Source organism: Agelaius phoeniceus, chromosome 3 (genome assembly GCF_051311805.1).
Source record: "Agelaius phoeniceus isolate bAgePho1 chromosome 3, bAgePho1.hap1, whole genome shotgun sequence".
NCBI lineage: Eukaryota > Metazoa > Chordata > Aves > Passeriformes > Icteridae > Agelaius > Agelaius phoeniceus.
This window is the reverse complement of record NC_135267.1, coordinates 80,951,172-80,978,587: the sequence shown is the minus strand read 5'-3', so window position 1 is coordinate 80,978,587 and position 27,416 is coordinate 80,951,172. Positions and strand designations below refer to the sequence as shown.

At 39.1% G+C, this 27,416-nt stretch overlaps 2 protein-coding genes across 10 annotated transcripts in view; one reads left to right on the top strand and one right to left on the bottom strand.

Annotated features, from left to right (window-relative positions):
- Positions 1-10,195, top strand: part of GPATCH11 (G-patch domain containing 11) — a 13,895-nt gene extending 3,700 nt beyond the window's left edge. The window contains exons 6-9 of one of the 2 annotated variants that reach the window (XM_077175736.1): positions 75-179; positions 922-1,003; positions 1,581-1,663; positions 4,328-10,195. In XM_077175736.1, coding sequence (XP_077031851.1) covers positions 75-179; positions 922-1,003; positions 1,581-1,636 — 243 coding nt within the window. In that variant the 3' untranslated portion in view covers positions 1,637-1,663; positions 4,328-10,195. Of the gene's footprint in view, positions 1-74; positions 180-921; positions 1,004-1,580; positions 1,667-4,326 lie in introns of both variants that reach the window. The other variant, XM_054630225.2, reaches the window with a different exon arrangement.
- EIF2AK2 (eukaryotic translation initiation factor 2 alpha kinase 2) lies at positions 1,247-27,416 on the bottom strand. Of its 8 annotated transcripts, none has more exons than XM_077175729.1 (19): positions 26,873-27,416; positions 26,107-26,228; positions 25,907-26,003; positions 25,102-25,367; positions 23,993-24,119; positions 20,489-20,603; positions 19,188-19,366; positions 18,204-18,306; positions 16,415-16,476; positions 15,487-15,577; positions 15,013-15,047; positions 14,710-14,844; positions 14,155-14,274; positions 12,971-13,078; positions 11,156-11,348; positions 8,368-8,490; positions 7,696-7,791; positions 4,712-4,774; positions 1,247-4,604 (listed from the first exon to the last, which is right to left on the bottom strand). In XM_077175729.1, exons 5-19 carry the CDS (start codon positions 24,094-24,096, stop codon positions 4,485-4,487), a joined length of 1,647 nt encoding a protein of 548 aa, XP_077031844.1. In that variant the 5' UTR covers positions 24,097-24,119; positions 25,102-25,367; positions 25,907-26,003; positions 26,107-26,228; positions 26,873-27,416; the 3' UTR covers positions 1,247-4,484. The 8 variants fall into 8 exon arrangements, with proteins under 8 accessions (XP_077031844.1, XP_077031843.1, XP_077031845.1 ...); XM_077175728.1 differs by having other exon boundaries at positions 26,943-27,416; XM_077175730.1 differs by having other exon boundaries at positions 25,102-25,344; positions 26,943-27,416.

The following is a 27,416-nucleotide window of genomic DNA, read 5'->3' as shown; positions in this document are numbered from 1 at the left end:
TTAGTTTTATCCAGCATTTTACAAGAAAACTTACAAAGACAGATAATTTCCATTTAAATCCCTTGTTATTTAAGGATATTGATGTTCCCAAGGAGACTTGGTTTTGGATAGAACCTGAAGAAGAAGACAAAAAGGATGAGGAGGACAAGGAAGATGAATGCACAAGCTCAGACTTAAGCGTAAGTTTAAGGTGTTCAACTGAATTGCTCAATTCAAACTTAAATTTAATATTCCTTGAAACAGTGTGTATCTATACATACATGTTTCCCACACTGTAGGAAAGGGTCTCTTTGCAATCCCAGAGCACTGACTTTTATAGCAGTTACATGATAAATTATAAAATATTAAACTACTGATATATTTCTCATGTGTTTTGAGGCTGATCTTTGAAAAAAATAGCCTAGAAATTAAATTTTAACATTTTTTTGCCTTAGCCAAGATACACAAGATCACAGATATTTGCTTTTGAGTTTTAATTTTGGTTGGAAGTTTAGAGTCACTAATTTCTGAAAATGCTTCACAGATTATCTCAAGATGGACATTGGAAATACATATTTTTAAGAACTAGGTTACACAGCTGTTGTTAGCCTTATGTGTTTGATTGGCAGAGATTAGATGTGAAAAAATCCCCAGAAGATACCATATACATGAAATCAGGTAGCCAAGTAATATTTTTAGCTCTCTCATCAGTGCAGGTTTTTAGCTGGAAAGAAGGATAAGCAAACAACAGCAATTAACTTTCCAGAGATCAGGAATTCCTGTGCACTCTTCTACAAAGGTGGGACACTTCATGTCTTACTGAGCTCCAGTGTTGTAATGTGTACAGCATTAGGTTAAACACTTTGTTTTAGCAAAGCAGTAGCTCACAGTGGTTTATGTCATGTGAGGCCCAGCTCATCACACACCTGTACGTATCTCTAGGTATCAGAAAAGCTGCACATCCTGACGGCCTATTTGAGAGAGGAGCACTTCTATTGCATTTGGTGTGGAACAACCTATGAAGGTGAGAGTGACCCAAGCTTTTGTAGGTGCTTTACTTTGCTTATGCAGCTAGACTCCAGTTGTAGAATATATCCTTGGTTTTTCTCTTACTGCAGCTCCAAATCTACATAGCAAATTTACCTTCCAGGCTGCTGGTTTTTGCACAAAGCTTTGTACATACTGTTATTGTGATTGTTAGCCAAGTTTTAGGTTTATATGCAGAGAAACCAAAAGCAAACAAAAAAAACCCACACACACAACAAAACACAGCAAACCATATTGAAATTTATTTGAATTTATATTAAAATTTAATTAGTTTTGAGAAAACATAATTCAGATATTAAAACCAATACCATAAAAAGCTGCAAAAGTTGGCAGGTGTTTCTGAAACAATCAGAACACCATCCACTTTCACAATACCAAAGAGAGTAGAATTTATCTTTGTTTTTAAATTTTTTTTAAACAAATTTGAGAGTTACTAACTTGTAAACCTTGAATTTTATTTAATTTGTTCTACATGGATTCTAGAAATAATTCTGGCAACCATTTTTTCCTTCCCTGAGCTGCAACTACTCACTTTTTTCCTGCTTATCCTGTAGACTCTGAAGATTTATCTTCAAACTGTCCCGGAGACAGTGCTGCAGATCATGACTAAAGCCAGTCTAAAGGAAGAAGCCCTAGATAAGTATGTATAATTCATAGTATCTTTTAAAAGGCTTGGAGCTATGACATACTCAAGAATTCATACCAAAGTATGCAGAAGAAGAGTTTAAGTTGACAAGCTAAATTCATATTTTCTGTTTGATGCACAATTTAATAGGAATTACAAGTTGGTATTTGTAATTGAACTAACATAATTGAGAGGTAGGTTCAGTCTCTCACATCTTTGTTTATGCGCTGCCCAGCTGGTAATAAAATTCAAGTATGAGTAAAGGCATAATTATTGGCCAATCACTTTATTGCATAATGTGTTAAACCAGGTTTTTTCATCTTTACAGAGATGCCTAAATACCAGACTGGTTTTGCTTACTATCTTAAACCTGGTGGGGAAAAAAAAACCACTTGTGAAACATGACAGTGACATTACTTGAACCAATATTCTGTTGTATATAAAGATGAATATTTTCCATAATTAAATAGAATTAGATCATGATGGTGGGTTTTCATTTTTTTTACATAAAATACATTTTAATAGATCTTTTATTTTTAGGTAACAGCAGTTGCTACTATAACTAGCCATTTTTAAAAAGTTAATGCTGAAATGTACAAATACTATGCAGGGAAAATATATCAAAAATTCCTGGTGCAAACTACTGTTACAAACTGGTACAGTATTACTTAACAGCAAGAAAGTAATGATACTACTTTGCTCTGTCCAAAAACTGTAAAGGAAATGCAGCCAAGAGATTGTCCATTTTCATATTATGAATAGTTTCATAGAATTGTTTAGGTTGGAACAGACCTTTAAGATCATCAAATCCAAGTATGTGTTAAACTTTAAGTAGATAAAACAATTATATATTTATATAGATCAAATTTATTTATATAGACTAAACATATTTTATATGTTTATTTTTATATAACCAATAGATTAAAAGTAAAGAGAAATCAGCAATAGTAGTGTTCTGTCTGTAAGGATATATAATTTCTCACAGATCTTGACCACTGCAAAGAAATACTAATTAGTTTAGCATAGTGAAATACTTTATGAATTCCAGTCAAGGATAAGGTTAGGAAGCATAAAGCCCTGATGGAATTCAATCTGGCCAGGGATGTCAAGGAGAAGATTAGATTCAAGAAAATCTGAAGAACCTAGAGGTGCACAAGTCCATGGGACCTGCTGACATGCATCCACTGGTCCTGAGGGAACTGGCAAATGAGGTTGCTTGAGTTGGAATTGCTCAGCCTGGAAAAGAGAAGGCTCTGCAGAGACCTTAGAGCAGCCTTTCAGTACCTAAAGGGGGCTGAAAAGAGCTGGAAGGGGACTTTTTCCAAGGGCATGTAGTGACAGGACAAGGAGGAATGGCTTCGAAGTGAAAGGTTGAGATAAGATATTGGGAAGAAATTCTTTACTATGAAGATGATGAAGCACTGGAACAGGTTTCCTAGAGAAGCTGTGGATACCCCATTGCTGGCAGTGTTCAAACAAGGCCTTGAGTAATGTCATCTACTGGAAAGTGTCCCTGCCCAGGGCAGGGGGGGTTCAAACTTGATGATCTTTAAGGTCCCTTCCAACCCAAACCATTCTATGATTCTATATATGTCATTCATGATAAAGAGAAAAAAAGAAAACAGTGTAAGGCCTTAAAAAGTATACAATCACATTCTTATTTAGCAACAAATACTTGCACCAGAACACCAGTAATTTCCCTAAGAATATAAATACTGTACTATTTCTTTTAGAGCAGTCACCCACTTTTAACCCATTTAACATATCAGAAAAAGCATACAGTATTTCACATATTACCTATTTTTTGTTTAGAAATCTCTGCTCATTTGCCCTTACGGAGTTACGTTGACCTCACATCAATGAACAGTTTGACAAGATAGAGCTCAAAGACAAGCACCTGTCTTTTCACAAATGAAGAGTAGCAGAGAACCTACTGTTCCCTTTTGTGGGGGAGTGAGCACACCAGAGGTACCAAGTACAGTTATTCAGGATTAGGCATGCCTCAGTATTACAATAAGGGACTAAAACCTAGAAGCATGGGAATGTTTAAAGTGCTCTTTCAGCCTAAGATTTCAAATGGTTACTACTGAGGCAATTTTCCTATAATGAGGAGAATTTTCCTATATTAATAGCACCTTGAATGTTCCTTTCCAAAAAAGACAACCATAAAAACCTAAAGTTTTCCAAAATTGAGATTTGTTCTAAATTAGATTTCCTAGAAGCTGAATGTTTAACATTTAAAGAAATCCTCATTTTACAAGTTTAAATTCTAGAGCACTGAAGGTGCTAGGTCATCAGCAGCTGTGGAGAGATAAGAAAACTTAGAGTACTGAAATTCAGTGAAGAATAAGGTGCACCTATTTCCTTTTCTGCCAAAACTAGTCTTGGGACTAATGGAGCATTCCAGTAATTATTAACAATATCACTGAACAAATCAGAAAGGTTTGAGTCACATACCACCAGACAGCAGTTCTTCCATGGAAAGCAATAGATAACCTTAAGGGCTAATGGGTGCAGCACATGCAGGGATTTGGCACAACCCAGTTAGCACTTTAGCACATCAACATGATCTTGGAGGGGAAAAGGAGCAGGTACTTATTGTACAAAACAGTCCAGCTCATCCACAACCTATGTTTCCAGGTAAAAACTGCGTGTGATTTCTTGATTTCTTGCAGACTTGCCCTGTCCTGGTTGCAGCTGGCAGATATAAATGGTGAAGTGGCCAAGGAAAAGACACACCCCAAGTCTTGCTGTTGCTTTTGACATCTGTTGTCATTTCATCAGTTGTAATAAATTCATCAAATTCTGGATTTAACACAGTGTGAAAGGACATTCAATAAGAATAATTTCTAAGTGCCTTCTCTTTATCAGCAGACTTAAGAAGGTCAAGTAAATAAGATATAGTGATTCTTCCTGAAGGGTCTGTTGAAAGCATCTTTTTGATTATGGATGCCTGAAAAAAAAATTAAATGTCAATAGTTTGTTTTTTTGTTTTTTACTTTTTTGGGGTTTTTTGGTTTTTTTTTTATACAGTACCAAAAATGTATTAAAATCCCATACCTCTGTTGGAAATCTGTTGTTGAAGTACTCTGGAAGTTCACCTTTTCTAGCAGAGGGCCATATCTGAAATGCATAAAAGAGAATAGTTTTGGTATGCTTTCATTTGTTATGTTTTGTATCTCCACCTTATAACCCATATAGTTTACTGAAGTAGTTAGGAAAACACAAATCTACAGGAAATGTAAGGCTTCAAAAGGTAACTAAAAAGTTGGGGCTTTTTTCATTTAGTTGTGCTTTGGTTTGGTTTTATGGCCTTTTCATCAACTATTATCCATTTCTAAGCTTAAAAGCTTCACATACAACAATGACATGTTTGTTTCAATCTTCCTCTATTTCAGAACCATTATCTTTCTTTCCTTAATTTAAAAGTAATGGATTTATATTGTCTAATGACATTGAAAGAAAAGAAAAAAGCAAGACAACTGAATTTCTGTTGCCAAGCCAAGCAGGTGTGCTTCCTCCTTTTTATCATATCCAGTACCACACTGGTATGTCATTGCATAAAATGCTACATGGACTTCAAAGCAACTAACAAAAGATTTGTCATTACGTGCTTTAGAAATGGCTTTTAGTTAACAATTTTTTTTTCTATATGACAGTGTCTCTCACAACATCCTGATAGGCAAGCTCAGGAAGAGCAGGCTGGACAAATGGATGGTGAGGTGGACAGAACTGGCTGAACAGCAGGACAGGGTCTAGTAGGAGGCCTGTCACCAGTGGTGTCCTCCTAGCTTCAATACTGAGCCCAGTATTGTTTAACTTGTTCATCAGTGACTTGGATGAAGGGCAGAGCCTTCTCAGCAGGTTCACTGATGACACAAAGCTGGGAGGAGTGGCCAATGCCCCAGAGGGCTGTGCAGGCCTTGGGAAGGACTTCAACAGGCTGGAGAGATGGGCTGGGAGGAACCTTGTGATATTCCACAAAAGGAAATGCAGGGTTCTTGCACCTGGGGAGAAATAACCCTGGGCAGTAACCCTGGCTGGTGGCTGACCTGCTGGAAAGCAGCTCTGCAGACAGGGACCTGGGAGTCCTGGTGGACAACAAGCCATCCATGAGCCAGCAGTGAGCCCTTGTGGCCAAGAAGGCCAATGGAATCCTGGGGTGCATTAGGAAGGGCAGTGCCAGCAGGCCAAGGGAGCTGATCCTGCCCCTCTGCCCAGCCCTGCTGAGGCACATCTGCACTGCTGAGTCCAGTCCTGGCTCCTCAGGACAAGAGAGACATGGAGCCCCTGGAGTGGCTCCAGTGCAGGGTAACAAAGATGATTGAGGCTCTGGAGCATCTCTCTAATGAGGAAAGGCTGAGGGAGCTGGGCCTGTTCAGCCTGGAGAAGAGGCCCTGAGAGGGGACCTCATCAATGTCTGTGAGCATCTGAAGGGAGGTGCCAGGGGGATGGAGCCAGGCTCTGCTCCGTGGTGCCAAGCAATAGGACAGGAGGCAATGGGCAGAAACTGATGCACAGGAAGTTCCACCTGAACATGAGGAGAGCTTCTTTACTGGGCAGGTTATTGAGCACTGGAACAGACTGTCCAGAAAAGTTGTGGAGTCTCCCTGACTGGAGATACACTAGACACAAGCCCAAGTAATGTGCTCTAGGGAACCCTGCTTGAAGAGGTAGGCTGTACTAGATGACCTCCAGTGGCCCCTTCCAATTTCACCCATTCTGTGATTCTACAAGTGGCTTTCTGGGTAAAGAGGGCAGTCTGCTTAATTCATTTGCTGTTAACTAGTGTAATGTCTGCCTGAAGATGACAGTCATGTTCTTAGACTTAGCTGTGTATCCTGAATCATCAGCTATCCCCATGAGCCTGGCATAGCAAGCCCTTTACAACTGCTATCCAGTAAAACAACAGCTCCCATGAACTTGGAGTTTTTTCCCTACTCTTTAGCAGTAGCTTCAGGCCTGTGACCCTACCTGCTGGGGATCAACAACTGAATCAGTTACTCAGCACAGAATAATCAACTTTGCTTTTACATGATGTTCTTACAGCACTAGAGTTTAGGGCTTGCCAGCACTAGAGTTGATCATGTTCCATTAAGTGAAATTCTTTTTGATCTAATGGAGCAGCTGAAGACCATCCTAGGATTTTCCATGCACATAACTTTCCCACCTGCCTGCAGAGCACAAGGAAATGGTGCTTCTCCAACTGTAAACACCATGGAACTGTGCATGCATTTGCAGTCAACTGTGAGCAGGAACAGAAGATCTGAGGAAGTACTGCAAGGTGGCTGGAGAGAGCCAAGTTGAACAGACACACTGGTATGATCTTCTCATACTGGCAAAAGGATCTGGCTGTTCAAAATCTGAGTCCAACCACAATTACTTTAGACACCCAGCAGCTACATCAATGTCCTACCAATATGCAGGTTTGCATATTAAAAGCTCAACACATATACAGGATACCTTTTTAAAAAAAGCTTAAGTAACATGGGCTTTCTTTTTGAAATAATATCTGTTTCACTTAAAGTAACATGTTCCAAATCACTTTTGTTTTCATCTTGGGAAACTGCAAGGGTTTTGACTTGGTAGAAACTCTTCTTGCTCCACTGTGCAGTGAAGACAAGAGCATGGCAGAGACAAAACTCACCCATCCATAATTTTTATTTTCTAAAATTAGAAAAACATACCCTTTAAGTTTCTAATCCAAGAAACTTGACATACTTTTTGTATGACATTATCCTCTAGCATGCTCAGGCTTTGGTGTATATGTAGTAGGACAGAAGTGGAATAAACTGTAGTATTTCCCTCAGTTATGACATTTCAACTGAGGTATGAGGACTTACAGGCTTTATGGAAATGAATTAAGGAAAAAGATGTACATAGAGATAGTACTCAAGTTTAAGAGATTCCTTCTAGAACTATCAATAAGTGATACCAGCTATCAATACCAGATATCAGTAAGTGATATCTAGCTATCAATAAGTAATACCAGAAACAAGGCAAAACAACAGCAGAAGGAGTTTTTAAGTTTAAAGATTACATACCTTACTTTTTTCATGAGCAGTGATCGCCGAAAGAATTTCAAACCAAATTAATCCCAATGCATAAATATCTACTTCCTTTCCATATTTGGCCCCAGTCTAGAAAGATTAGAACAGAACAATACAAGTATTAAATCCAACTGGAGAACAGCACTTCCTAAAAGCAAAATTTGAAGTCAGCAGAAATTTCTACCCCAAGGCTACAGGACTGGCCCGACTCAATATCCTTCTTAGCTGTTAACCCTTTCTGCCTCAGACCTGTTAAATAGTGACTATTATGTCACACTGAACACCCTGAAATTAAGGCTTCTACAGACCTATACACAGATAAAGCATGCCAATATTGCCCTGTGACAAATAATGAAACAAACAGAGAAGCTCAAACGATGCAATTAACAGGGGCCCTAAATTCAAATTTAAATATTTGTCTGGCAGCCTGGTTTTACAAGAGGATTCCTTACAGCATGCAGAGTCAGACTGTATGTTCACACAGAGCAAAAATCTTTACCACACTTGTGGTAAAGCATTCTCCAGAGTACAGTTATTCTCTCATATAGTCATACCAGGGAACTTTAGGCAACTTGCTTTATTACTGAGATTAGGATTGAGAACATCCAATGCTGAGTTTATAATGCACATCTAATTACAGAGACACTAATACAGCAGGATAATTACCTGTTCTGGTGCCATATACGATCTTGTTCCTCTGTTCTCAGTCAGAGTCTCAAATGCCACAGAAGTCACAAGACCAAAGTCACCTATTTTTATTTGATCATGTGATATGAATATATTCTGAGGCTATTTTCATATATATAAATAAAAAGAAGAAAAAACAATCACCAAATGACCAAGGTTTATCACCACACCAAGCATAATCAGCCACAGAAGTGTTTCCCATAAAATCTGATGATTGTTCAGAAAGTAGCATTAAGAAACTGATGGTGTGGAAAGAGGAAAAAGTTAAATCAATTTTTAAAAACACAAGCTAAATTTCAAGTAGTACATTCTGCAGTAACTGCATCTTTTCTTCCACTAGCTCAGGCATAGCTGTGTCATGCTTTAACTGCTCTTCAAGTACACTGTGCATATAACAGTCTGTATCCCAAAGTGCTTTTCACTCTTCCATCCTAGACAGAACTTCATCCTTGACAGAACATCCTAGACTAACTTACACTTAGGCAAAGCATTTGGTCTTACATGGAATTCCACTCAAGTCAGAGTTTCTCCTAGGCACAGAAGGATCACATGTACTAAATGAAATGCAGAGTTAAGGCTTACTACAGGTATCTCAGAGTATCATGTTCACATTAAACTTCCCCTTTTTAAATTTGACAGTGTCATGGCTTAAGGCCAGTTGGCAACTAAGCACCACGCATTGTAATGAGAGGGAGAACCAAAAGTAAACTTGTAAGCTGTGTTAAAAACAGTTTAGTAATTGAAACAAAAGAAAAATTTAATAATAATGTTAAATAATAATGATAATAAAAGGATTTTAAAAAAACAAAACAAGGAGAAACAAGTTATGCACAGTACAATTGCTCACCGCCCACTGACTGATGCCAGATCCCCTTCCTGAGCCCAGATCAGCCCCTCTTCCATGTAAAAAAATAGTATTTTGACTTAAAATAAACACTACCTAGTAGCAACCAAAACATCAGTGTGTTATCAGCATTACCATAATACTGAACCCAAAACACAGCACTGACTGTACCACCTACTGAAAAAAAATTGTCTCCTAGCCAAAACCAGAACATGAAGTCAAAGAACTAAAAAGAACTATATGTGCTTCAATGAAGTTTCCCAAAGAAGATAAAGAAACTACACTTCTGAATGTTTTTAAAACAAAACCAAATAGCCTCATGCTGTCTTTTACTCAAAGAAGCTCCTGTGGACCATAAGGCCAGGAGATACTTAATAGCCAACAGGAAGAGATCTTCATGTAAAGAATGCTCTGTGTAGTTGTTCTGTTCAAGTCTGACCATGACCACCCATATTTAATATAGTACCTATAGCTAGCTACACTATTTAATGACTTTGTTCCTACCAGGTACAAATTACTTTAATCTCAGCTTGAACCTATCCTGCAACTTTGATTCTGGGCTATGGAGATGTCAGATGGCCAAGCACCTAAGCTGACAGCAGATCAAAGAGGAGAGGAAAGCTCTTCAATTCAAAGGTACAGGTAGAAGAATTACAGGTAGAAGAATTAGCAGTATAACTTGGTTCTGTTCAGGAGAGGGCTAATTTGGACAGTAATCAGTGGGGAACACATGGCTAGGACAAGGAGGTTATTCTATACCACCTCATGTCATTTTCTGGGAATGGGGGTAGGATTTGCTTTCGGATCATGGGAGCATGGCATGGTCAGGCAGGGTTCCACAGTGAAGTTTTGCATGTGAATCACCCTCTGTTTTTAGACTTCTAGTTTTAATGTTGTTACTGTTTTTGTCTGTGTTTGTTTTCTTATCTCATTGCTGTTTCTAGTAAATTGTTCTTATCTCAACTGGTGCTCTTTACCTTTTGTGCCTCCACTTCTCCTCTCCAGCCTGCCACAGGAGAAGGGGAAGTGAGCAAGCAGCATGTGGATTCAGTAGGAGCATTAAATGGGAGAATACCACTCCTGATCGACCACAGCCTCATCCCTACCTCAGCTTGTAGAGCATGAGACTCCTAATCTCAGGGTCAAGGGTTTGAACCCCATGTTGAGCATCAAATATGGCCGAGGTGTGTAGGGGATCAAGTGAGGCACTTGTGGGTACACTGGAGCTGCCTGCTATGAAGGGACTTCAGTCCCAGCTATGGTGGTGAGAATTTGACTGCCAGAGTGGCTCCTGAGTGGTCAGGCAGGGAAGTTAACTTAACCCTAGGAATGCCGCCAGATTTTTTTCACTAAATGAGTGATTTAAAACTCTGTAAGCAACATTATAGCTTCCATCCTGAAGCCATTAAGGCTTTGTCCCTTAGAATCTTTATATTGAAATAAAATCATCTTATGACTGTGCACATCTAGAGACTGAAAGTCTATCCAAAACTGTCGTATTCAAACATTTGTATGCATACACAAGACAAAAGTAACTAGAGGATGTTGTTATCAAACACAGCATGTATTAGGATAGATAAACTACTCCTTTACAATATGGCAAGAGCCACTTTCTAGACTCAACTTTTCTTTTTCCAGTAGGCAGACTTGTGACCCAGTAACACACTGAAAATGCCTGTTAGCTGATGACTACTGATTCTTTGAACTCTGAGATCTTCCAAGTTCATCTGATTTTGGGATGAGGTTCAGCCAGCTGCTGAAAGAGAATCAATCACTAGCAATATCCAAAGAAGCACACTAGGGTACATAACAGAGTAAGCAAAGACTATAAACAATTTAACATTCTCTGCAATTTCAGTAAGTACACTACCTTTAACTTTTTCTTTCTGATTTTTTTTTTCTTTATTTACCTATCCTACATACCTTGAGGTCCCGATGAATTAACTTTTCAGAATGAATACATTCCACTCCTTTCACTATTTGTAAAAATTTGTTTTGTGCCATTTCATGATACTTTCGGTCTTTGGTAGTTTTTACAATCCACTCTTCCAATGTCCCTTGTTCACAGAATTCCATTTGGATGAAAAGACAGAGAATTTCTTGGTATGAATTCCAGCTTCAAAAGAAAATTACATACCATATTGAAATTGACAAGATACAATTCCTCCCAAGTCATCTTCAAAAGCCCTTTTTGTTAATAATTACTTTTTGGAGTTACCCAAAACAAAGTCTGCAAGTCCCTTAATTTTAGGAAAGATCCTACAGCAATTTGCATTAAATAAAAAGGACTGCAACCCAAAGAATCTCTGCTCAGTCGCCACATATTCCTGGAATATTTTTGAAGTTTTTCTTGCTCTCTAGTTTCACACTGGTAGTTTTCTGAAAGCCCAAGTTCCATTTCCCTCATACCTAGAAGTATGTCCTATCCAGGAAGAAATACCACTGTCCTTGGCTCCATCTGGCCTTGTAGGAACTGGTGGAAGACCCTGACACGTTTCTGCTCAAGAGATCAGCCTTCCTATCCTGCCCAGAATGGTCATGTTCTTTCCAACTCTGTCCTGTCAAGAAGGTAATGCAGTGACATTGGTCTGCTAGTCACAGGAACCCTTCTGAGGACTGGAAATCTAGATGAAATATATTCACCCATCTGGCAGCCTCACACATTCCAGAGAAGCCCCTAAGATAAGCTGAGGCTGGAGATGGTGAGGGGAAGGAAAATACAAAGAGAAGCATGCACTGGTTTTCCCTATGTACGCTGTGTGATGAGTGCCCTTGGATAAAGCTGCTCGAAGCACTGAAAGAACAGGCATTAAATGGCTCAGGACTCTGTAGGCTTGAGGTCAGGGCACAAATTCCAGTCTGGGTTCTTGGCTTTGGGGACTTTTTTGACCCAATAATGTAAAATGTAAATGTAAATGTAAAATATATACATGTAAAATATATACATGATATTGAGGCTCCAACATATTAATGGTTCTGTTTTGACATACTTTTTTCCCCCCATTTTACTGCTCACTTAATGAGCACAATAATGGAGAGGTATCACACCAACCATAATTTTGAATCCATTAATATTTTATGGCTCTAAGGAAGTATGGCAGCCTATGTGAAGAGTATGACTTCACAGCTAGTAAAAAAGGCTTACCACAAAAGCTTGGAAAAGTTATTAGTTTAACTTACTAGTACAACTCTCACCACTGGTTTACCAGAAGTTTCAGTGTAAAAAGGCTACCTCTAAAGTAAGGAGCATTTCATTTTGTATTCCTTTTCTAAACAATCAAAATGGTTTCAAGCATCATGGTTAAAATACTAACTTAGGGAAATAATTAAATCTATGGTAGCTACTGGCTGACCAGTACTTATAAAAAGGAAACTCTGATCAGGAATTTGGTAGCCAAGTGACAGACAATTTTTTCTGTTGTTAATTCTTGCCCCAGATTCTGAGTTCTGCATTCTTACTCTCCTCTGTAAATTCATTATGTTCCATATATTGAGAGAGGAGTGACATATAAAATTATATAATATACCTTATTAATTCCTAATCAAGGAAAAGAAGATGTAAATATACTTAATGACATACAACCTGCTGCTGGAAGTACTGTGCCTTTTTTCCTAGCAGTATGATTGCATGTGTGTGCATTTATATTTGTAAAATAATTGATAACCAATTATGAATAGATGAAGTTCACTACAGATGTGAAAAAACTTTGTGAATGCAAACTGTTATTTTGTAGTTACCTTGAGCTTGGGTACTTGATACGGTCGTACCCTTTCCAGCTGCTATGATAGCGCACTATGTTCTCATGGGAAAGTCTTGCCAGTCCTTGTGCTTCACGCTCTACTTTCCTATCAGGAGGGGGGAAAGAATTTTAAAAACAAGGCATTTCCCTTTTACAATGTAATACAAAGCTAAATAAAAGATAGGCTATCAAGTGCTAGGATACAGATAGTTTTACATTAATTTAGAAACAAAGCATATTATTCTCCTTCATATTAGTTCAAAGGTCAAAACTGAAGTTACAAATTTGATGGGTTGTCTTTCATCTGCTCAGTTATTCAAAGTGCAAAAAGTGGTTTAACCCCATTAGTAATTAAATCCCCACTCAAAAAAAAGCTGAAAAAGCAAGTAGCTGCAAACCTGCCAGCAAAGTATCAGTCATTACTTGAAGAATCAGTAGAAGGTTCTCAGTTCTCAGGATAGCAATACCAATGAAAATAACATGTATTTGCAAACAACACAAGAATCCAAAAGGAAATGTACAATTAGACAATTTAAGGGACAAGTATCTCCAACAATTTAAAACCTTTTCAATAGATAACCTAAAAGAAATTAATGTTTTCAACTGCTGATAAAATACTCCACTAGGTAACAGAAAATTACTTTTAAAAAAAATTAAGATCTTTCTCTGTTGAGATTTATAAAAGATAAGCAACACAGCACGAGAGTAATGACTACATGGGTCAGATATAAAGCATTTTCCCATTACAAAATTTATTACTTGGATTTTTTTTCTATTTTCCATAATTATAGTTATTTTGCATTACTGATATGGAAATTTTCCATGTAGCCTGTCAAAAGTAACAGGGCTGCTTTGAATGTTTTAATAATCATCAGGTTTTCTTCAAACACATTTTGCAATATTAGCAACCAGAGCACTACTGTGTTCAGGGAAAAGAGAACTTAACATACCTACATTTTTACAGCTCCAGCAAAAATTAACCCATTACATGCAAAAATTAACAAAGGTTCAGGACCACTTTCAGCTTCACTTGGAAATAAAGAAAACAGTTCACTAGAAAGGACAGATAATTTATTATAAAAATCACCTAAATGCTCCTAGTATTGTTGAAAAGAGAAAATAAAGTATTAAAGTCTTGATTAAAGTTGTCCCAAATGACAGAAGCAAACATTCAGTACATACTCTGTGAATTCAACTCGTTTGATTGCATAGGTTTTCTTATCACACTTCGATGTTGCCTTGAAAACATTCCCAAAACCACCTGCACCAATAGGCATTATTTTTTCATACTGTTCGAGAAATCTTTAAAAACAAAAAAAGGAAAACCCCACTTAATTATACTTAATTCTCAGTTAAGAATATAAAAATGATTTTGACAGATTTAATACATCTACTGCAATATCATTCTACGGTCATCATTTGACCAATCTACAGGTGTAAATCACAGCCTTGGGGATTAAAACAACAAGGGGAAACTGACCCTTCAAGGCCTGTCAGGTAACTACCCTCACATCTTCACATGAATGACATTTGGTTGTGACCTTTAAATACCATTGCTTGTCAATTCCTATGCTAGATTTGAAATTTCCAGGAAAAAATCTAGTACCAATTTTCTTTGAAAGTTCTTTTCACAGCAGTATTTTCCCTCCTTCTACCACAAATAAAGAAGCAAATCTAGAGTCATACATACAGTTATTGTCTTACAAATATTAATTAAAAAAAAAAAATCCTTCTTACGTTTTATTGACAGTGTGTGGACTCCCATTCTCTTTTCCAGTATTTGTGTCCACATCTGGCAAACCTTCCTTGGAATCTGACATATTTTTTTTCTCTTCCTTGTTTCTTACATTAGCAAAATTAGCTGCCAATTTTCTTTAACAGGGATAAAAGCAAAATTTATAATGAGCCATTTTTCTAACACATGATGAAAAAAGAAATATACCTCCCAATAGCAGCATTTCTTTACTAGAGATAGAAAAAAATCAAGTTATTTAAGGTATATCTTGTTTAGAGGAGATAGCAATCTAGAAGTAAACATACCTTTTGGTCTCCGGGACAGACCTTTGTGCATTTCTCTACATGGAAAACAGAAAAAAAAGCTTAACTGAGGTATCCTGAATATTTTCACTGCAGTCTGCTTAAAACATGTCTGATAATTTATCTAGGAATTGCCTATAAACATGATCATACCTTATGTGAACAATGTCATAAGAATGAATCTTAGCTCAGTGTTTTTCACATAAGCTATGCATAACATTACCATTGCAAAAAATGAGCTCAGTTTGACCCTTTTCTTGGGACTACTGGCATTTGTTAAACACTACATAACACTATATTCCACAATACAGAAGGAAATGACTAATGGTTAACACTACTGAACGTTCTTAGGAAAAATGCGTGTATTTTCCAATGATTAGTGGATAAATGAACAAACTGATGTTACACTCTGACAAGAAGCATGCCCTACTCAGGGTCTAAAATGTAATTATGAGGAAGACCATTTTCATACTGTACCTGAGAAGGTGAAGGCTTTTCACATATTGCCATGTCTTTCATTTTTTCTACCAACTTTGAAGATGAGTTAGCAAAGCAAATGGTGTTTTTACTGAAAAATAATGGACTATTTTTAGGTGAAAATAACACAATAATAAATAAAATTATTATCACAAGAAAAGAAGTACCAAAAAATCACAGTTTTTAAAGCAAAACCTGAAAAAGCATTAACAATCATGACTGACTTAAACTACAAAACGTCCTGCTTGAAAACTATTAAAATAACAACACTTTATTTCTATTATAAAATGAGTCTATGATATCTAGAAGATAAAAGAATGTAAAAGTGGTAGTGGCACTACAGGTAAACTGCTGGTTTTTAAATCACATCTCAAACTTAATGTATGTTCAGTTTCTTTTGCTAAGCAAATTTTTCCCTTTAGTGGAAATGAAGATTCATGTAGAGTGAAAAAAGGGGGGGAAAAAGAAAAATGAGAGAGAAGAAAGCAGAATATGGAGCACAGGAGAGTACTGAAATTGAATTACACTGAGTTCACAAGACAGTCTCAATAGGAAAATGAGTGTTAAAATGGCATGAAATAGTGCTATTGAACGACATAGGGCAATCCATTTATATCACAGAAAAAATGCTTCTGAAAGAACTACCTATGTAAAAATGTGAACAAATCAGAAAGCTCTAAACTTATTATAAGCTATCCCATACAGACTCACATAAAACTGCACAAGTAGAACAAACTTTGCTCTGAAGTTTAGGGAACAGAAGTTAAAATTAGATTGCTTTATACTGCAATAAAACAATAAAATTATATTAGATTGCTTTATACTGCAATAAAACAAGAAAATTATATACTTTATTTAGAATTAGAGCACATTACCCTCTAAGATTACTAAATATATTGTTATCACATTAGCAGTGAACCCAACTTACTCTGAGTCAGACTCAGATGGCACTTGAGAGGAATTGCTGTTATAAGATCTTTCGGTTTCCATCTGGAAAAAAGAAAAGCCAAGAATGTTTAACAAAATCACATAAACAGATCTCTAGAGCAAAAGATGCCATCCAGAGAGGGCAGAGGGAAGATTACAGGGTCCTAAGAGCAAGTTGGTGACTGCACTAAACATTCAAAAGCCCTCTTCTGCAGAAGAAAGGCACCTGCCCAATTTCCACTCAGGGAAAGGAAAAGCACAGGGCCCTGTCACAGTGAGCATACTATACAGACACATTTACAAAAGTAGAGTCTGGATTCTCTTCAAAACCAGGATAAGCCTAAGAGTAATGAAAAGCAAATATCTTTGTTGTTTGTTGCATGTGCAACTGCTGTGTGGAAAATGAGATATATATAGGCTTTGACATATGTAATCAGCAGAATTGAAAATCTGAGTCAGTACAAATTGACATTCAATGTCCTCAGCATGAAAACACTGCAAAACTCACAACTAAATTAGGGTTGAATTAAAAAAAAAAACTTATCCCAAATACTTAGTAGAGGTTCTTCCCCTTCCTCCCACTACCTATAAGATCATTAAAGTAACATTAAAAGCAACAACTACAATGGATATAGACCATCACTTCACAAAAAGTAAACAAAACTATGTTTTTTGGGGTTTTTTTTACGTTTCCTAGTATTCCATCACAGTATCATGGACACAAAAACATAGGGTTTATGTTTAAATGAGAACAAACAAACCCCTTTTTTAAATACAGGAGTACTGGACCTTTACTACTTTTTGCCAGATTACATTTTGTTTGTTACGCAGACATCACTGAGAATTAATAAAAATTAAAACCAAACCAAAACAACCCAATCTAAATTTAGACTATATGGTATACAAGTTCTGTTTGAGGTAATAAATTTCAGACATCAATGAAAATAAAAAGATCCATGGGTTTGCAACCAAGGAAGATCTTAAGAAAGGCTCCTAGATCTATAATGTTAATTAATTACAAGGATGTTAATTAATTACATGGTTGACTTAAAAACAACTCTAAAAGCATTGAAAATTCACAGTAACAGCCAAATAATTTTAAAAGTACTTAAAAGTGAAAAGGCTTCTTTCCTCCCCTATACTGCCATTCTTCTCTTTAAACTACCCTCCATTTGGTTAGTTCATATGTTCTGTACATTTCAGAAGTGGGTTTGGATCACTATTGGAATTCTGATAGTTTTTTGCACATGTGGAAATAACAGCTGCCAACATGAAGACAACAGCTCTGCTCTCCAGAGGATGGTGTCAGCAATTGTTTCAAAGGACTCTGCCTTGGAGCACTACAGAAGGCAAGTCCTGTTGATTCTGACTCCTGCTTTTGCCTCTCACATTACACAATAGATTTTTGATCCCACAGAAGACAGTAAAAGAAATATGTTCATAGTCTGCCAGCTCAACAACACTTCTCACAGAAGACAATTGGTATACGAGTTGGAATTTTAAAATTTTTAAAACGTGTGCATCCTTGAACGACAGCATATCAGACCTATTCTGAAACACAGAGAGATATCAATTGTTAGCAGTTTGGTTTTTTAATCCAGAATACAGAAGCACAACATAAATTCTACTAACAGTAGCCCAACCAACATACTAAAATATGGATTGTTTCCTTTTTCAATGGAATCCATGGAATATGCTTTTAAATACAATAAAGAAATTGGTTCAAAGATTTAAACTTCTGTGATAAGGATAAATCTAGCACATACTGTCACAGAGCTTTCCTTATATACCTTCTCATATGCTTCCTTTGCAGCAGCTTGTTTTGCAGCACCTAGGGAAGGTCCAGTGCCCCTTCCACACAAATGACCACTAATTGTACAGCTAATAGAATACCTGTAAAATACAACAGGGAATCGAGTCTTATATCCCATATAACAAATCTCAATTTAATGATTTTTAAACACTGCAATCAAGCAACATTATAGAATGGAAATCTGAAGTATACATCTTCAGAACAGCATTTTCAATATACATTTAATCTAATTAATAATGGTAGGTAACTACCAATTTGTTGTGCCTTAAAGATAACTCAGTGGAGAGCAGCACTGCAGAAGGGCACCTGTGTATCCTGGTTACTGGCCAGTTGAACCTGAGTCAGCAGTGCCCTGGCAGCCAGGAGGGCCAACCCTGTCCTGGGGGGCATCAGGCACAGCATCACCAGCTGGGCATGGAAGGGGATTGTCCTGCTCTGCTCTGAGCTGGGACAGCCTCACCTTGAGTGCTGGGGGCAGTTTTGGGTGCCATAATATAAAAATGACATTAAACTATTGGGGAGTGTTCAAAGGACAGCAACAAAGATGGTGAAGGGCCTTGAGGAGCAGCTGAGGGCACTTGTTGTGTTCAGCCTGGAGGAGTCTGAGGGGAAACCTCACTGCAGTTACAGCTTCCTTGTAACTCAGATTGGCACTGATCTCTGCTCTCTGGTAACCAGTGACAGGACTCAAAGAGAGAGCATGAAGCTGAATCAGGATAAGTTTAGGTCAGATATCAGGAAAAGATTCTTCACCCAGAGGGTGCCTGAGCACTGGAACAGCTCCCCAGGGAAGTGGTCACAGCACAGCCTGACAGAGCTCAAGAAGCTTTTGGATAATGCTCTCAGGCAGATGGTATGACTCCTTCTAAAGATTCAGCAAACATGACCAAGGATAATTAATGGTAGCATTAGTAAACACAAAAAGTATTAGAAGGAAGCAGGAAGGTAAATTATATCTTACGTGGGAACATGGGGATCTCCAGTACGATTTTTGTTAGTATAATCAACTGTGTAACCCGTCCTTTGGGAATAAATATTTAATAGGCTGACATAATCCTTGTCTGGTGCAGGTGATGAGGTTGCTGAGATTGTTTGAGCTGTTGGTAAATCTGCAGCTGCCATATTTGAGGGACTCTTAGACTATAAAACAAACAAAACAGGTAACTTGAAAACTTAAGTTTAAAAATACATTAAGATAAACAGTGCACAAGAACTAATATAGCTGCAAGGTTTGTCCACATTTCAAAACACTCTTAAGAAACCCCAAGTTTCCATTAACTGAGTCCTTTGTGGCAAAGGACAGACATCCCAAGCATAATTATTACATTTTGAATAAACGTAAAAGTGGCTTTCCAAGTACTACACTTTTGCCTTTAACAACCTCTCACCATGCCTCATCCCACCCCTTTTAGGAAAATATAGGGAACAAGCTGTGAAGAAGGGATGGCAGCAGGATGCTGCTGATGCTCCCATTTAGCAAGGGCTGCAAATGCTCCTGTGCATGTACAAGAGGGGAAAGCAGGACTCTTCAGCTGTCTCATGATTAGTCAACATCAGTAATGTAGCAGCAGACATGCAGCAATTGTGTTAAAGTAATGACAGTGACTCAATAAAAGCCATATAGAAATAGGTAAGGAAAGATTTCACTCAAAAGGTGCTAAGAAGCATTCAGAGTTGGAAAGAAAAATAAAGAATGGCAAATAAAGAAGGGCAAAACACTTGGCAGAAAACTAAGGAGCAAAATTCAAACCTAGACTTAATCAAGGAAGGAGAGAGTATACAACTAGCTATACTGTAAAGAATATAATGAAAAGGAAAAAAAGATTAATTAGTACAAGTGAAAGTAAGCAATTTCATTAGCAGAGTGGCAACAGACACACTGAGTAATGCCCTGCAAATGTTTTGTAGATATTGAATCATATAACAATTGTCAAGATATAAAAGGACAACTGCCCCTTTGGATACACCAAGGCAGCTTAACAAAAGCAAATACATTTCCTTATCCTCCTATAACAGCAGAGGATGAAACACAGTATTAGATATCAACCCTATTGGAAAAAAAAAAAAGGAAAACAATTCAGTGATAAAAAGTTGAAAAGTGATGAATACGACAGAAACAAAGGCAACTTGAATAATTAGAAACTGTTTTAAATTAAACAACATGTTATCAAAAATCTGTTTTCAGATATGCAACATTTACTACATTACATGTGATGTACACTGCTTAGTAACCCCCAATACTTAATCCTACAGTTTACTCACCTGTTCCTCAATCATTTTCCATGTTTCTTTTGCTGCTACTGCTTTCGCCTCTTTTATACTTTTACCAGTGCCTCTACCATATTCCTCACCATTTATTTTCACAACAACTGTGAACCTGCAATGAAGGAAACTTGTCAAAAACATTGCTACATTTTTCCCATATGTATACTTTAATAACCTTATCAGATTAAACTTTGGGGTTTATTATCAACAAAGCACTATAGGATAACTACGGGAAGTACTGAAGCATTAATGTGCTTTTCTTATATCAAACCTTATGATTATCATAATTCTTTAGTATAAATACTTTTTAAATTTTCCTCTTTAGTCACAAATACATGCACTTTATTAGTTCAAACAGCACTTTTAGCTGCTTAACTGCTTTTTTAAATCAAAATAATTTAGTTTTTAAAAGCATAAGAATGGATGAGGTCAGCATTGTTACAAGCAAGATTGTGAAGCCCTAACACCAGGACACATCTCAGCAGTGTGACACCACACAGAGGAAACATTAGCTAATTTTGGTTTCATGAAACCAGATGTGACATTACACTCACCTTTAGTACCCTGTGATGTACATTGCTTAATAAGAGCAAAAACCACGTCTGGTGCTTGTGAGACATGAATTTAAAGGCAGTCATAAAAAAAAACCCCACCAAAACAAAACAAAAAAATTACCAACAAACAAACACAAGCCTCATTCCTGCCTTTTTGTGCTCAACTGCTGATCCCTTCCCTCTCTGTTCCTCCATTCCACAACTGTGCATGTCCTACTTCCCATATGGCAACTCCATGAGTCAGAATGGGAATCTGATGCAGCTCAGGACTGACAGGACTGGATCTGGCTGGGATGGGGTTAACTTTCTTCAGGGCAGCCAGAATGGTGATGTGTTGTGGCTTTGGAACTAACACAGAGTTAATGTTTTACCTACTGCTGAGTAGTGCTTGCACAGCACCGTTGCTTTCTTTTTCCCACTCCGGCCTCCCAGAAAGCAGAGGAGGGGTAGGTGTGAAGCTGAGAAGAGACACAAGGAAGGCAGGTGTCCAAAGGGATATTCCATGCCATATGGCATCTCACTCAGCAATAAAAGCTGGGAGATGAAGAAGGAAGAGGGGATACCCATGGCTATGGTGTTTACCTTCCCAAGTACACACTGGACATGACGAAGCCCCACTTTCTTGGGAACATCTGCCAGCTGATGGGAAGGAGTAAGCAACTTCCTTATTTTGCTTTGGTTGCACATCCAGCTATGCTTTGTATATTAAACTGTCTTTATCTCAATCCACAAGTTTTTTCTCCCTTTCACCTCTCTGATTCTCTCCCTGTCCCACTGGGGGGAAGTGAGTAGGTAGCTGGGGGTTTCACTGCCTCCTGGGGTCAACCCACCGCTGTGCCCTAATAATGAATGGTTGCATTTCAGACAAATCAGTCCTTACAGATCTGACTTGTCCTGCAGCTGCAAATCCCCTAATGTTTCTGATACTGCCTTTGCAACAGCGGAGAAAACAACAAGTGGATTTCTGCCTGCGGCAGCAGCACACACTTGCACCAAGTTAAAGTGACCATTATAGCCTCAGAGCACCTCTGTGCTTCAGATTGCAGCAGAGTGTGTAAATGCTCACAGCCAACAAGATGGATTCACACAGTCAAGGTACAGCACCATGAGCTCCTGTGTGGGAAAACTGGTCTCAAATAGTGTAGTGACTTTAGGAACTCACTTTTTTCATTATTCCAATCTCATTCTCCACTTCCCTTTAACGAAGTGTTTGGGTGGAAAACAATGAAGATGCAGAATAAAGTGCTTGCTCTCATTGTGTAAGCAAGGCTTAACAAGAAATCTTAAGGGGACAAACAGTAGGAGAAGGCACCCCCATAGTGTGCTGTATACGCTACACATAGGAAACAACAAAGAAAAAACAAAACATGTAAGAAAGGTTCTTCTTGGGAAGGAGTTTATCAGCCAACCCATACCTAAGTGCTGAATACTACACACATTCAGCTATGACACTGCATCAAAATACACCAATAATTTAAGCATCCTGAGGAAATCTGCAGTGAGTCTCCAGGACCAAGCTGAGGACTACCGGCAGAAGTGATACATGAGTTGGTCGTAAGTGCGGAGTCACTCACCATGAACCCCAAGGCAATAAGCAATTCCCAGACTGGACAGGTTTAGGCAAGACTGGCCTAATTGTCCACTCTCTGTGTTCCCTGACCATGAAAGCTCAGGACTGAGCCACCCTGGTCTCCTCAGCACCAGAACCATGACAGGAAGGGAGGTATCTCTGCATCATGCCTCAGGCAGCTGCAAGGTGACTGATGAGATGGGACACCACAGCAGAGTTAGGGAGCTAGCTCACAACCAGCAGCAGTCAATGCATTCAGAACACCAGGAAAGAGCAGCAAGCATAAGGGACTAAAGGTTTACACATCACTACAGCCAGACATTTTACACTGTATCCTTGGAATAGCCCAAGTTACCCAGGATTTTCCTAGATACCACTGTCACAAAATGGGCTGAATTTCATTTGTGAATGTAGCAGAACACACAGAAAAAAACAATGAAAAACCACAACAAATGGAATAAACAACTTGGAATGTATGTAAGTTCTGTCAGTCCCATGCCATCACTTTTGAAGAATGAAGACGTTGCTGTGTGATCACAGCTGTGGTCTTTACTGCAATAAGAGTTACTTTTTTGAATACATGAGCCACATGGGTAAAAAAATAAGATAACTATTAATATTTGAGATGCAAATAATATCTATTAATCTATTCTGAGATGTTAGACAGATTTAAGACTAAATCTGCATAGACAGTGCTATCTGACAACATGCAACACATCAAGAGAGATGTATTAATTATTAGCATAAGCCTTGTCTTCATACAAACTAGCAAAAAAAATTTAAAAATCATGCAAGGAAATATTACAGATCTTGAGTATCTACAACCTTTAGCAAGGGAAAAAATACACTGTATCAGTGTTAAAAAATAAAATATATTCCATCACCCTAATTGTCTCTAAAAGGGAAAGCAAAACTTCTTAAGCAAACGACCCTCTTCTTGTAAGAGATGTTAAAAAATATACCACACATTAAGTATGTTAGTATGAAATCAGTTAATACACCCAACCTTTTTGACTAGAAATCAACAATGCTTTGTAAACACTTTGCTTTGTAACTTTGAAATCATAAACTGAAATTCTTGCTGTAACCCAATCCACCTTCTGAGAGGAGATGCATAATATAAGATACAGTTACTAGTAAGTAACAGGTGCATTGCTGGTACTTTCTGAAAAAGAGCCATCACCCTTGAAATAAGTTTTCTCCTTAAACTGTATTACATGATGTCTTCCCCATGCACCTACCATTCAATTAATTGTTTCAACCAGCTTTCCCACTACACATGCTTTGGGCAAATTAATATTTGTGACTGCAAGCTTTACACAGTTTGTTCATTGCAGGAAAAGCCCTCCTCGTTATTGACACGCAGAGTAAACTTACTCAGGATCATGGTCTGGGCCCGTTTTATCGATGGTGTCATAAACCACTGTACATTTATGTATTTGACTGTAACGGTTGATCTTCGTCATATACTCACGATCCATTTTGACACAATCTTCAATAGATGCTGCAAAGTAACATTCAAAGATGTGTCTGTTGCTCTAAACATGGAATAAAGGCAGCCCTAATCCTGGTAGATAGGTCACTGCTAAGATATAAAATAGAAAATTGGTGCCAGCAACAAAGTTCATGGGAAACTAATTCGAAGTTCTAATTCAAATGATTGGTCTGCAAATGTTCTGGAAGTCATTGCTTGGAATAAGGGTTTTAGAAAGCAGAGTGGAGAATTCAGTGATTAGAGAAGATTTCTTAGCAGGTTTTTTGACAGAAAAAGAATTAATCACTAACTGATTTATGTGGGAGAAAAATAATCAGTAATGTTTCTCCAGAATTAGAATCGGTTCCTGCAGAAGAGATTCAGAAGGCACTTAACATATCCCTTCGAGCAGCGGTGACGCCAGGCGCAGCCGCACGGACCAAAGATGACCCCAGGCTGCCGCCACCGAGCGCGGCGGGCCAGGCCTCTGTAGCCGGGCTGCGGGCACCCCATCTCGCAGGGACCCTGCCCTTCCTCCCGCGCCCCCGCCCCGCCGGTACCTCCGAGCTGCTGCCGACGCTCCGGGACCCGCGGACGCTCCACCAGCCGGCTCGGCCCGGAGCGCTGCGCAGACCCCGCCCAGTTTCGTTTCCCGCAGTGCCGGTCGCGTTAGAACGAAAACGAAAGCGAAAGGGAGGCGAGGCCGGGAGAGCCCCGCGGGGAGCAGGGCGGCTCTGGGCTGAGGCCGCGGGGAGCCGCGCTCGGCCCGGCACAAGCAGCGGCGCCTCCGCTGCCTGCGCTCTGCCCGGCGCTCCTGAGCTTACGGGGAACCGGGGCGCCGAGGCAGGCGAGCGGCTTCGCAAACACCTGAGCCCGCGGCCTTGCCCCTGACTCGCTGGCGCCTTTTCCTGTTACAGTAACCACACCCTATAGCTCCGCAACATGGCCAGCGGAGTGCGCACCCAAATACTTCCAAAGCCCTCAAGCCCAAGAACCCCCGGCGTTTTATAACCTCAGAGTGTCCCCAGGGCGTCAGTCCTGCTCTTCCTTCTCGTCTTCTCCTGCCTCCCTGCTCTGTTCATCCATCGCACTGGCGTCGCCTTATCCAAAAGGTCGGCAGTCACCGGCTGTTACTCTCAGTTGTCCATTCACCTGGCTGCTGTCACCTGTCTTCATGTCCTTTGTTGTCTCAAAGGCTGGGAATTCATGGCCTCTTGTCTCGAGCTCCAACCAGGAGCCCAATCTGCATTTCAATCTGCAGATTGCAGGCCAAGACACCTGTGTGAGAAGTATTCCTCAACACATCGAGCTTGAAATATATCATGGTTATCACTGAACATGAATGCACTTCATAATAAATCTCTTACTGGGATAAAGGAAAAAAATCAGCCACCAAATTAATAATATATTCTGTGGAAGTGGAAAAGAAAAATCTCCAAGATTAGTTTTCGGGGGCTAGATGTAAAGGGTGGAGCAAATGACTTCCACTGTGCACACAGGTCACTACTCCTGATCACCCAGATTTGATTTCCACCCCCTGCCAGGTCTGTATCCAGCAGAAATCAGACAGCTGTAGAAAAGGAAAACAGCAGTAAGCCTTAGGTCTTCCTCAGTACGAGGAAACAACTTGGGCACCCAGGAAGCTCACCTGCTCTCTCATAGTGCTAACACAACCAAAAAGGACCCCATTGAGACACCAGTGGAGATGCAGGAAAAAGCCATCAGAGAGTTCCAAATGTTGAACTCCTAAACATAATCATCTTGTAGCAAAAAAAGGAGCAATTCCTTGTTTAAAGATACCAAACTGGCATTCTTACATTATCACTTCTAGGATGTGCACTCTCTCTTATGTTTCCGCTTGTCCTTTTCCTGGTTCTCAGCTTCTGCTGAGAGGGATTTCCAGCCTCTAGTGAGCTGCAGAACAAGGAACAGGAGAACAAGGAGAAAGTAACACACTTGCTGATAGATAAACAGTCCAAATGGTCTTTGAAAACACAAACATTTTATGTAAATGTACCTTTTTCCAAAAGTACACATAGGATCCAATGCTCACTGTCTGCAATGTAGGGCTCTCTGAAACAAATGTCATCTTCCTAAGTAGAATGCATCCTATTTTTAAGTCACTCTTCTGTGTAAATTCTGAAAAACAGTAATTCAGTAGAGGCACATAAAATCCACATGCCTAACACCTTTTCTGTCTTATCAAGCAAAACCAACACATTTTATTAGAACCAGCTAGAGTCATTTTATTAAAACTCCTCTTATTGCCTTAACTACAGGATCCTTAGCTATCTCTGTTTCTTCTCAGAATCCACCTGTCTCCTTAAAGGCTTATCTTCTGTAGTTTTACTTGCTATATGCCAAACTTTTGGGAACAACTGCTTTGGCCTTGCATGTAACTCAATGTCTTCTATCAGATAAGGAGATTGCTACCAAAGGTGTGTTTTTTAGAACTGAAAGTGACCTGGAGTGAACTTCCAGTTTTTTGGTAAAAGACAAAGTTTCCTCCAGCTTCGTGAATTGCAGTTAACGATTAATGTCTAATTGATGTTAGCAGTATTAAACACAAATCAAATTAAGAAAATTTGCTAGATGGCTGTTAAAAATACCTTGTGTTTCTCAAAACATTATCAATGAACAATACACTGTTAAACTTCACCTTGGGGAAAATCAAAAATTCTGAAACAGTTGTTGGTATATACACCTAAAAATCTTGTTTTATAAGGCCGTTCAGGCTTTCACTCAAATGCCTTTGAGATTCATTTGCTCTATAAAATATTCACCTTTGGAGTTTCAAATAATCCATTATTATACAGAGTCTCAAAATAGTGGAGTTACAGTGGAGTTACTGACTTTGGCTTTATTAGGAATACTTGCTGATGGATGATTCAATCACTGTGCTGTGGCTGCTGTGCCCAGAGGTAACTGCAGGACACGCTCCAGAAGGTAACAGGGAAGCTGGGAAAGCCGAACTGAACCGAATCTTTTACGTGCGCCTCCTCGTCCTCCTTCGTGCAGGTCCCCGTTCACGGAGTGAAAACCTACAGACTTCGGCATCTTTGGGCGCCACGCTGCGACCCCATGCAGGGACCTGTGTGGTGCCGTTCCCTAAGTCTGGGACAGGCTTCCCCAGCGGCAGCAGCCGCTGGCCCGGGGCTGGCACAGCCAGCCAAACTCCTGCCAACAGCCGGGAGCGGGCAGGCCGGCCCGCGTGGAAGCGCTGCAGGGGGAATTCTTGCACGGCAAAGCTGTTCCCTGGCAGCACCTCAACAGGTTATTTTCCAACCAGCTGCCCGCTGTCCCGTTACCTCATCCAGAAAGCATTCA